Source organism: Anabrus simplex, chromosome 1 (genome assembly GCF_040414725.1).
Source record: "Anabrus simplex isolate iqAnaSimp1 chromosome 1, ASM4041472v1, whole genome shotgun sequence".
NCBI lineage: Eukaryota > Metazoa > Arthropoda > Insecta > Orthoptera > Tettigoniidae > Anabrus > Anabrus simplex.
Window position 1 is genome coordinate 1639824379 of NC_090265.1, and position 12717 is coordinate 1639837095.

Below are 12717 nucleotides of genomic sequence, written 5' to 3' on the forward strand. Positions count from 1 at the left end.
GTTATACTGAAAGTTCTACATTTGTTATGAAATATTTTAACACACATTAAATAGGGAAAAGGGTATGGGCCTAAAAATAATTTTGCTATTCCTAACATTTTGTTAAACTGGCATTTATTAGAATGACATTTGACTGTATTGTTCAGCTATGGCCAGCTTGACTAAAGAGACTAATATTACTAAAATTAAAAAAAATGATTACCTGCTTTGCTCCAAGTACTACAGGGACCATACATTCAGGTTCAGTTGCCTGCATGCTCTCATCAATTAAGATTGAGTGGAACTTAAGCCTCTGTAGACGTGGGTCACCAGCTCCAACACATGTACAACAAATTACATCTGCAGCTTCAAGGAGCTCTTTCTCAGCAGCCTTCTTCAACATGCGGTACCGTTTTTCATCTACAGAAGACAGCTCTCCCGTTTCATCTTTCAACTGCTGTAGTTTCTGAAGTTCTGTGTTGCTGAAACCCAGCAATAGAGACAAAACCATAAGGTTTCATTCCACAGATCAAAGATGTTCCAAACCAGACACGACTATTCTGGTAAAGACAAAACCTCAGCTGATATGATTCATCATTGACAATAAGAAATTCCTACTTCTGGTACAATTAGTTCAATATACTAGCTGAATCAAATATAAACCAGAATTATTTTTTTTTACAATTTTATTGAATCCACCAACAAATACACAAGCACCTTATTTTTCTACATAGTCTCCCAAATTTGAGACATTTTTGCCACCAAACTGGCAACTAATTTATGCTGTCCTCGAAAATAGAACGTGTGTGCAACCAGTACTCCTCTACTGCTACATCATGAAATCGCTTTCCTCTCAGTTGTTCTTTCAGTGGTCCAAACAAGTGGTAGTCACAAGGTGACACGTCTGGCCTGTAAGGAGGATGTTCCAGGGGCGTCCTATGCATTTCCTCCAGTTTTTCTCATGTTGCAACAGCAGTGTGTGGCCTTGCATTGTCGTGCAGAACATCATCTTGGATCGGTTGCCGGCGACAGTTATGACATGCGGCTTTCGTCTCGACCAAAAGATGGCAATAATACGCTGCATTCACTGCCCTTCGTTCTTGCAAGAAATCTACAAGCAAAATGCCTGCAGTCCAAAAAAAAAAAAAACCACAGTTGCAAGCACCTTTCAAGCAGAAAGGAATCTTTTGGCCTTGACTGGTTCAGCTACCCTTCGTTTCTGCCACTCTACTTGTTTGGACTCCTGGGTGTAATGACGAACCCAAGTTTCATCAGAAGTCACAATACAATGTAAGAATCATATCTTTCCACCTCATAGCGATTCAAATCCCTCCAACAAATATCCATGTGGTATTTCTTTTGTTCCTGAGTGAGGAGACGAGGAACCCACGAGGTAGACAATTTCCGAAGGTCGAGTTCATCACTGATGATGGTTTGAGCAGTTTCAGAGCTTATTCCTACAAGTGAAGCAATTTCAGAAATGTTTATGCGCCGATCTTCTTCAATAAATTCACATACAGCACAAATGTTTGCAGTGATGCTTGACCGCGGTTGACTTTGGTGGGGCTAGTTTTCCACTTCTTCTCGTACCTTTACGCTATCCCTAAAGTGGAAATCTAATGGGATCGGAGTAAATGCGATTGCCGGCGGCGACGGTAAACAGAATAAATCAGCTTATGTCACAAGTCCAGATTGACATTATAGCAGAATACATAAAACCGCGATGAAAATGTAAAAGACAAAGAAATGGGATCTGGATTACTGAAACGAGACAACACTAGAGAAAAATGAACGACTTCTTGATCGGCAATTCCAATGTACAGACGTACTTAAGCCAAGAGGATAAAATATTCTGATAAAACTTCACTAGGGAGGGAAAAAAATTGATCCAGGAGATTATCAGTAGTCATATTCCGTCAAGTTATAAATATCCATTGAGAAATAAGGAGAGAGAACGAGTAATTTCATATAAATTGCTAAATAAGTTCGGAAGACGACTTGAGCGTTATATGCAGATACAATCAACCCACTCAAAGAAGAGAAAGAGTCGAACTACACATTAACATCATAATAGTCCATAAAATAAATTTAATCTACATCAATTTCAAACACTGCCGAAATATTTGAGGAAATACTTGTAGAAAAATTAGAGGCCAAAGCAAGCAAATTATAAGGGGCTAATATTTATCAATTGGAAGGTTTAAATAACATGTATTGCCTGACAAATTATATTTTATCCTTGCATGAACGAGCTTGTCGCCATGGAATACTTCCAAGAAGATGAGGGAACTGACTACCCGATCCAGCCCAAGATGATCAACAGAGATCAGAGATGACAGCAGAATCAGCTGCTAGCCACGAGATTTGCAGGCAGTAGCTGAGCAGACCAGACCATCCCAAAAGGCGGAGGAGTCTAGAAAAGTTCTGTAAGTTACCAGCAAGTGAAATATAATCGTTGTGCCCGATCTAATCGTCGAAATCAATTTTTTTATATGGCAAGCTGTCGCGAATAACTTATGTGCCAATCTATTTATGTTAAAGTAGGAAGTGACCTAGGTATAAATGAATCATAGTCTTTACCACTGATATGATGCCATAGATGAGTGTGTTATGAAAATGTGTAGACCAAGTCATAATTAAGGTTAATGTAGAGGTTATTCAAAGAGTACTGAAGAGGTCACATGCTATGTATTATTTAGCTTGGTTATGGAAGAGTAACGTTATTGGACAGGACGATGGCTATGGAAGTATGAGAAGAAATTGATCTTACGTTAATTATGTGCAAGAATAGAAGCAATGTTACGTCAAGGGAAGTTATTCTTATGATGAAGTGTAGATATTGAGAAGATATGTTATGTGAAGTGCATTGATTATGAAGTAGAAGAGTTGATTGAAGAATAAGATGAAATTGAAGTATATGGAAGTGTATCTGTCATCAAATATAAGAGGAAATTGAATGTTTTATGTAATAGTTGATACGAGATAGGATCATACTTGTCAGTGATTGGATAGCAATGTTTTTGTCTTCGAGAATATGTATACCACTGTAATTGCAGCATACTCAGCCTGAAGTAAGACCCATGATAATGGATTATAGTCACCTGATAACCTCCCTATTAGAAATAAATGGTATGATACTAGGTTATGAAATGGTTAATCGGCACATGCAGAGCTACAGTCTTCATAACAAATCAAGTCAGGATTGAAGCCATAAAACAAATCATTACAATAGCACGAGAGAATAATTGATTTTATGTAGTATATTTTCAGATAATGGAAGTTTTCACTATGTTTACTGGCACACACGTAAAATATGAGCTATCCAAGACATGTATGACCTCGCTAGAGTGTTATACGCATTAGATATTTGAATTTTAGACAGGATATTTCTTAATGAATGGTAGGTTAATGACAGCGAATATTAGGTGCCTAATACAAGAAACTTATCGAGTATTCTGAAGCTGAAGCATGTATCGGAATCCATTATGAAACTCGGATCAACTAAAGAATTTAAATAAAAATTTAGGTCAATTGAAGAAAGTAATTTAGTTATGAGAATGAGACTGAAATATTTAAGGTTATAATTCCTTCTAAGCTATAGTAGAATATACTTCCATTTTCAGTTAAAAATATGTATTTTCAGGAGTAGGTTGCAGTTAAAAGATTGTCTTTGTACATTGTTATAAAATTAAAAAGGTTTAGCCAATTTCAATTAGTGATGAACAGAGAGGGCAATGAAACATGATACCATAGGAATGAAAGAGACCAGCTGTTCAGCAGCAAATAATTTAATATTCATTATGTAAATATTTTCCTCTTCCAATGTTTCTTTTTTATTTTCCCATTATGTCAATAAATAGTTGTAGTTCAAAAGAATTACTTGAGAACTTATTTATGGATTTGATAGTAGAATAAGGAATACTAGAGACAAGTTACTGTGTTTCTTTAGAGTTGGAATGTCACTCCGTTGATACGTCTGATGGAGACATCCATCAAGAAAATTGAAAATAGGTAACATTGTATCGATGCGTCGAAACTTTTTCGGATCCCATGTTAAACTACAATGCAAATTCTAAAACCTGAGAAGCTGGCTGGGAATCTTTTACGTTGACCGACCTGGACGCAGGAAGGGTGTACCGTCCTGCCAAAAATTGTTTGTACCATTCATACATCTGGGTCTTTGAAAGAGTTGCGTCCCCAACTGTGCACAGAGCCTTCTCAAAATTTCCTAAGCTTTGGTGCCTTCTTCCGCTAGAAACTTGATGATGCGCTGCGCAACGAACGTGTGTACCCCTTACTCGCTCATGGAGTACTGAAGCGAGAAGTCGCTCTGTGGTGTGTGATGCATCAAGACCCCTACTCCGGACATCCCCACCAACAACCTCTCAAAGCCCCTCCCATTTCCGTTTGCTACTGGAACCGCTAATTTTAAATTGCTAATTTTAAATTATGGTTTATATTTGACGCACCTAGTAGCATCAACAACAGTGACGCTAGTAAATCTTCCTTAAAATTACCATTCACAACTTTGTTACTAAATTCAATGAATGTTGTTGATGATAAGCTTAATCTACCGACTGATTTGATGCAGCTGTGCATGCCACCCAAACTCTTTCATCTCTATGCAACAATATAGATACAGATCTACTGTATTTCACAGTAATCATCATCATCATCACCACAAGTTACAATCAACCACAGAGGTGCAGTTGGTTGGTCAAAATCTTTGTTCTCAAGATTTAAAAAAATTATAAAGAAATAATTTCCAAATTGATACCACTCACAATTTATCTCCAAATCAAAGACTACTTTTTTCTCAGAATCTCATGTGAAAAAAATCAGGTGTCATTTTGCAATCACATCCTAACAGTAATGAACACCATTGGCGGCTACCACGGGAACCACGCTGCTTCCCTTCCACTCCCTCCACCTCCACATAAAACTCTACCTTCAACCCCCGCGTCATTATTAGGCCTATAGGCTACATTGATAGCCACAGCATCCGGTTGTACAGTGCCTCTGCATAACGTCACTGGTCCTTGGGAAATAGTGAAGAGAATTACATTCAAATTGGCCGGGAGAGAGGATTCCAGCGCGGGTGACTGACAATCCGCTGAATAGATTAAAAAATGTCCCTGTATGAGCATCTACAAAAACTTTTCTGAAATCCGCAGAATAGCATCAAAACATTCTTAGAAAGGCCATGGCTACTCAGTGGCAGATTTATAACATGTCTATTGTACCTAACGCTTAGTAAAATTAACAGTTTTACAGACAGCTAGGATATTTTTGTGATGGATCGTCGTATTGTAAAGACATGTGCAACATACTGCCAGCATACTTTCAATGGGTTCTGGCTGATATTATGCCAATTTTCAGTTAATGGTTAATAAACACGTGGAAATGAAGAATAATTGTGCAGCCACAAGAAAATACTCCACAACTAAAGCCAATGTTCGGCGTTGGCGTGAAAAAGATAGACTAAAAATGCATATTGTTCAAGAACTGCATTCATATGATTTCACAAAGCACTTTTTAAGCATGACTAAATATTTTTGAAGGAAAAAGCGGGGGTCATCTTACATTCAGGGTAGTCTAGGATTTGGAGAAATACAGTATATACAAAACCTACTTTGAGTAAATACAGTTACTTAACGAGTACTTTCAAGTATTTTCTTTCCACGTGAAGTGGTTAACGGAGAATCTGAAAAGCTTACAGTTGGCTGAACAGAATTTACAATCCATACTGTGCCATTTCACTGTTAGCAGTGAACATCTTGGAACAAAAATGGGCGTTATGTCGCGGGAATATTAAAAACAAGATGCAAATCTAACCATAAATATCAAGTATTTTCATCAAGGATAAGCCGAGAAATAACATCTAGAAGGTGGTGAAAAAGAATGAAAGAGACAAGATTGTTACAAATGTATTACTACAAAAATCATTCCAGAAGAAAACTCTAGCAGATCGCTACAACATACTAACACGGAAAGAAGACGGAATTCATATAAGAAGGCATAAATTGGAAAGGAAACAGGACTAACATCAAGAAGATTGGGCAGGACTACGGAAATACTGCATACTCGCGTATTAATAAGCTGAGGAAATAGAACAACTTGTCAGAATCATAACGTACACAGCTATGTCACGAGATACCTTGCGAAAGAAGCATACAGCATCATAAGCTACTCGCAAGAAGATAAGAAATACTACAGCGATTAGAAACAAAATACAGTAGAAGTCCGCTATAGCGAGTGCGGCATATAACGAGAACGTTATAGCGACGACTTTTTTCTGTCCCTTCAAAATTCCTATATTAAACTGTGTATCGTCCTTTGGTTACAGCGAGAACCCTATCACTGGCGTATCCGTTATTACGAGCGATTAAGCATGCGAGCATTTTCCGTTACTGATATTTATGCACCACAGCGATGATATTGCATGCGATCGATTACCTTCGGCATCATTTCCTCGCTATGTGCACTAGCGATTTCTCTCGTCGACATTCGAAGGCAATGTCGGAGTCGATTAGTAATACCCGTCGACAGCTGTTCCGTAAAGAAAATTCGAAATGAAAGAGAACATATTTTCGTAATAAATGCGTAAATTACGTGTCCGATAACTGTTGTTAAATCGTTAAAAATTAAGGCTGACTAAACGACTGCTTAATTTTGAGGCTAAATATTGCACTTAAGTAAGAATGGGATACAACTCGAGATATGGCAGAGTGCTTAATTGATTTCAGACGTTAGTTTATATTTTGTCGCGTCTGGTTAAATTACGATAAGGCTATTATGAAAATTTATAGCGAGAAAGTTATAATTTTTCTACTGGCACTTGAAGTGTGTTTTCATCATACGTATAGTACGATTAAGTTAGGATACGTGACGCTGTTTGAATAAGAAAACTGAAACGTTAGCAACAAAATGCGATCGATCATCTTCGGTACGGTATGGTTTTTTGCACTTTGTGCATTTGCGAGCTCTCTCGTTGACATTCAAAGGCGATGTTGGAGTTGATTAGTAATACCCATCGACTGCTGTTCTGTAAAGAAAACTCGAAATGAAAGAGGATAACATGTTTTCGTAATAAATGCGTAAATAACGTGGCCGATAGCAGTTGTTAACTCGTTAAAAATAAAGACTGAAGTAAACGATATCTTAATTTTAATGTTATATACGGAAATTAAGTAAGAATGTGATACACCTCAAGATATGGCAGAGTACATCACGGATTTCAGAGGATATTTCATACCTTCTCGCGTTTAGTTACGGCTATTTACATGTAAATTTTTCACGAGGAGGTTATTCCTCTACATGCATTTCAAAATTGTTTTTATGATAGGCTACATATACGGTTATGTTAAGTGACATCGTTTGAAGAAGAAAGCTGAGGTGTTTGCCACATAAATCTCTGGAGTGATACCGTATTTTTCTGAATCTAAGACTGTTTTTATTCAGAATCTCATGCGAAACTCAAGGGTTGTTGCATTCGCGGCCTAACAGTAAGTTAATGGATACCACTAGCAACTACCGCGGTAACCACACCGCTTCTTTTCACACGCGCAGAACTCGTTGACAAACGACCGCCTCTTTACTACACATCGCTAGCCGCGACAACCGGCTGTGCAGTGCCTGTGTGTTTCTCAAATCTGCATCAAAATATGCGACCCTTTGAATTCTTAGAAAAGCCATGGCTACTCAGTGGCAGAGTCATAACGCGTCTATTGTACTTGACGTATTGTAAAGATACGTGGAAAAGGTATTGCCGGCAAATTTTCAACGGGTTCTAGTCGATATTATGATACTAATTTTAAGTTAATGTTTATTAACCTGGATCCGCCCAAGATTGAATTTTTTGAGAATAAAGTTGTAACTTTTAGCGTTGGATACAGTGCGCGCGGTTACAATAATAAGAGTCCAAGAAGACTGTGTAGTTTGCCGTGCCATATATGGCACGCTGGGCGGATTCAGGTTAAACACTTGGAAATGTAGAATAATTGTGCAGCTGCAAGAAAATACGGCATAGGCCTAACTAAAGCCAATATTTGACGTTAGCTTGAAGACAAAGAGCTAAAAAAATGCATTCAGTGGTCCGCAACAAGGACGCTTTAAAGAAGTCGAAGGTGAAATTGTGAGGTATGTGCACGAAAAACGCAAGAGCGGAATGGCCATACCGTGGCGAAATAAATTCGTTCGTTGACTTTCAACGTTCGCGATTAGGCCTATACATCGCTAGCCGCTGAATTTGGCCGAACCCGACAAGCGAGACGTGCGTGTAGTGGTAGGCGGTTATATCTGACGCTGCGTAAAAGTAACAGTTTTATATATAGCAAGAATAATTTCCTGATGGATCGTTGTATTGTAGAGACTCATGGAATAGGTATTGCCGGAAAATTTTCAACGAGTTCTCTTCGGTATTATGATGCCAATGTTAAGTTAATGGCCCTTAAACCCGCGGAAATAAAGAATAATTGTGCAGCCGCAAAAACAAACAAAAAAAACGGCGTGACGAAAGGCAATGTTCGGCATTTAAAAATAGTCTAAAATGCGTATGCCTACTGCACAAGGCATTCATATGATTTTAAACACTTCTTTTTGAGCCTGATTTAAATTTTTTGAAGGGAAAAGTGGGGTTCATCTTGGATTCGGAGAAATACGCTACTATATTTTTTTTCAGAAATAAATTAAACACACACTTTCCCCTAGTATAGGATTACTAAAAATAACAAACACGTAAGCCGTAGTGTGGATATCATCTGCGGAAACACAAGTTTTGAACAAACTGATTGCCATTTCATACCCATTTTAATGTGCATGAAGGGTTTGACGACTTTTATACAAAAATCGGATATAACGACAATCCGCTATAGAGAGTGAATTTTTCGCTGTTGTGGATTCTCGCTATAACGGACTTCTACTGTATAGGAAATTAAATCAGGTTATAATTGAGATCTTTATAGCCATATTAGTAGTCTGCAAGACCTAAGCAAAATTTAATTGAAAGAAGCATTATTCTCAATATATTTATGAATCATAGAAGGCTTTGAATACTAAGATGACAAAACTGACTATATTAATCTGTATTTCTGTTCTAACTGCGCAAGAAAGGGCCAGCATCATGCACTAAGAAGACAGAGGCAGGAAGTCTGGAGATGGTGACTTGAAGCCGGCAAAGCTATCCCTAGATGACTGAGATGGAGGAGAGACCTACCCATATGTTTCCCAGAGACCAGTACGATGTAACAGTCTTATTTGACGGGATGTTCTAAGCATTTGAAACATCAGCGAGGGAATACGAGAAAGAAAAGAAAAGTTTATTGAAATAACATTACTGTAATTTAAATAACATGTTTTTGAAAAGTGCCATTTTCTATTTGTATGTAATATATGTAATGCAGTGCTGTAATAAATTTATATTTAAGAAAAGTGATGTTATGAGTGGAAAACCATTGATTTAACAACATAGGAGGATAATAGGTAGTCATCTAACTAAAATGAAAAAATCTTTGGGTTAGGATGTATTTAATCAGTGATAACCAGGTTATGCGTTCGTAATACTGTCTATATTGAGTAGAGAGGTTAACTTACTTCGGCTGTTAATATGATACGACATTGTGGTTAGTGTTATGATTATATTAGGGGGTTATACTACGAAATAGAGATAATGTAATACCAAATACAGGTTATATCGAGATCATAAGAAGACATATGAAGAATATGAGAGGAATCTGAAGAAAAATGAGAAGGAAATGGAATATATAAGTGGATGAATAATAATAATAATAATAATAATAATAATAAAGTCATATGTATCAAGTTACGATAGATTATTGCGGTTATTGAAATGAAGGACGAGATATATGAGAAATATGAGGAATGGTCGTGTAATAAGAATAATGATGGTGGTGATTATTTTTTCGTTGAGATGGAAGAGATGGATATATTTTATTGATGATATTAAGTTAGTTGACGTGATTTTAGGTTTGATTCCATAACTTATATTAATCCTTCAGTATTCCATATATAGCACTAAATACAATCCATGTAACTTGCAAATGTCGGTTAGATACCTATAGATCATCAAAAGCGAATCCATATAGGGAAGTGAAAGTGAAATTAGCCCATATTATCCTTAATTTTTAACCACAAACATGTTTATTCAAATAAATTGAGTTAGGCTTGCTTGCTCATATTAAATGAGATCACTGAAGAGGTTCTCCGTAATTGGAAGATAATGACATTGGTTATTAGTCTTCTTAGATGACAGACCACAGGATTTCCAGAAATAACATTAAATAAGATGTCAGGAGTAACTGTGACATTATGACAGATCACATATGGTATAAATAATTGGCACTTAAATTAATTATGAAAATTTATATTTACTTTTTATGAATGACCTAAATAATCAGTAATGGTAAATTTTGATTATTTGAGAGTGAAGTAATGTTTCAATGACTTATCTTTACCATTTCTTCCTTGTGTATACCAATATAAAAGACTTTCAACTTGAAATACTCGATAAAAAAAAAATGAATGAGAAAACTAATGCTTTCCTTATACTAAATGTTAATAAACCTGATATAAATGTTTGTTTGTCCAACCCTTGTCCCGTTTCCCTACGGGGTCGGGTATGAGGTGAGATGAATTTGTCGTGGCGGTTTTTTATGACCGGATGCCCTTCCTGACGTCAACCTCATCAGAGGAGTTAATGAGAGATGAAATGAATGACGTGATATATGATACGGAGAGGGTGAAACCCGGTGCCGGCACATAGCCTACTCCTGTCGAATAGCACCAAGGGGTCTGCTCAAGGCTTAACGTCCCCATCCGACGGACGAATCACCATCATCAGCGTCAAATGCCCTCACTCCATATGAGCACTGCGGAGAGGTTTGGAATTTAATCCAGGCTTTTGGCACGCAATCTAGTGATTAGAAATTGTATACCACCACCTCCCCTACCCTGCCGGCCAACATTCTGATGGTGAAAATTCTTTCGACCAACGGGACTCGAACCGGCTAACCTCGGTGTTAGACCGTTTTAGACTTCAGCGCCTTAACGATCATGGCCACCAGGCGGGCTAATAAACCTGATATAAATGTAATTATGAAATGTTGACAAATAGATGCAGGCGAAACAAACTGAAAACTTGTGAATAGATCTGCAATGTACTGTATAAAAATTAGGGGAAGAATTTAAGGAATTACAGTATGTTGTGTATAAGCAAAGAAAGAGTAACACAAACGTGATTTTAATTTAATAATTTATCAAAAATGATGAGCATCTATGAATAATTTTCTATATTCAACAGAAATAATGTATATAGCAAGGACTTATATTTTCTTTGATATCAAAGCCTCTAAATATTTCATATAATTATTAGATTAATTAGGTGGAGAGAGAGCCAGATTTTCTGTAGGATATTCAATTTTTGCTCTATTTTCAAGATATTTTAATTTTGTTAGATGAATTTATTTAATCTTTTTAATGGTATCCTAGGTTAGATAAGTACATAAGTATCTCTAGGTTAAGAATGATAGAAATTTATAAAAGGATATGAATTTGCGAGATGGAGACGTCCAACGAGCTGATATGATATAAATTTATCCTTTGTCGCACCCAATGACTACTTCCGAAACCTACGACCCCAAATTGATATTGAATTGATGAATGATGATAAAATTGAGCTAGTCTGGATCTTTTTGCAACTCGACCTGGATGCAGGAACGGCGCAATACTGGATAAACAAAAGGTTAAATTAGAAGTGGTACAAAATGTTATAAACACAACATAACACACATTTTCAGATTTCCTAAATGATAATATGAAAAATAAAAGTTGCATTGGAGAATATAATCAAGTGTTAAATACAAGTAACGCAAGAAATGAATGTCATTAAAACAAGAAACAGCTGATATATTTCAATATCAACACATTGATATGTCGCAGTTCCAGGCATCAAAATTGATTCTTACACCATCCAGTAATTTTATGCACATGCTGTTTAAACGTTTTAATGTCAACAACCTAACTTCAGACGTAATCTGAACTTTTTAAACACTCATTTATTTTAAAAATTCAGTTACCAGAAGGGAAGCATAATTTAACTCCACAGAATATATATTGTATCGGGAACGCCGCTACGGGAACGAAGTTCGAAGTATGTGTGTTGAACTTCGTGCGAGGCGGAAGATAGGCAGTCCGCCGAACTTGCTGACGTACTCAGCCGTGACGAAGGCACTTTGAGTGAGCTCTACACGGCCAAGTGTGACCATATATGGTAATGTCCCGGCCCATGTGCAAAAGTCTATTTAGCGTTAAAATGATTTTGACACTTCCATCGTGGAAGCCATCATAATAGACGCAACCTGTCAAATTCTTAGGAAAATCCGTGTTCTTTACGAGTTATAGGGGTGGATAACACCCACGTTCTAGATGCTTCACCACAATGTGGTATAAAAGGAGGGCGATCCGGACTACAGGGTCAGTGTATGTTTCTCCACCGTCTCTGCGACACGGTGACGGGTGGAGCGCTAAGAGTGCGGACCGAGCCTATGGTCGGATGAGTCTGTGTTTCGAGTGTTCGGTTCCAGCGGAGTTGGAACTTTGATTTTCTTCAAGTGCCATGTTAGGACTTGTGTTTCAATGACTAACTGAAGGAACTTAGAATTTCTCTCGTGTTGTAACTTTTCCAAGTGCTACATTTGAACTTGTATTTCATAAACAGACTTT

General features: G+C 37.2%; 1 protein-coding gene across 2 annotated transcripts in view; it reads right to left on the reverse strand.

Moving 5' to 3' along the window:
- Positions 1-12717, reverse strand: part of Upf1 (Upf1 RNA helicase) — a 232129-nt gene that overhangs the window by 107223 nt on the left and 112189 nt on the right. For both annotated transcript variants that reach the window (XR_010858658.2, XM_067138359.2), the window contains exon 10: positions 203-461. Coding sequence is in view for 1 of the 2 variants with exons in the window: in XM_067138359.2 (XP_066994460.1) it covers positions 203-461 (259 nt within the window). In the remaining variant the exon portion in view is untranslated. The remainder of the gene's footprint in view (positions 1-202; positions 462-12717) is intronic.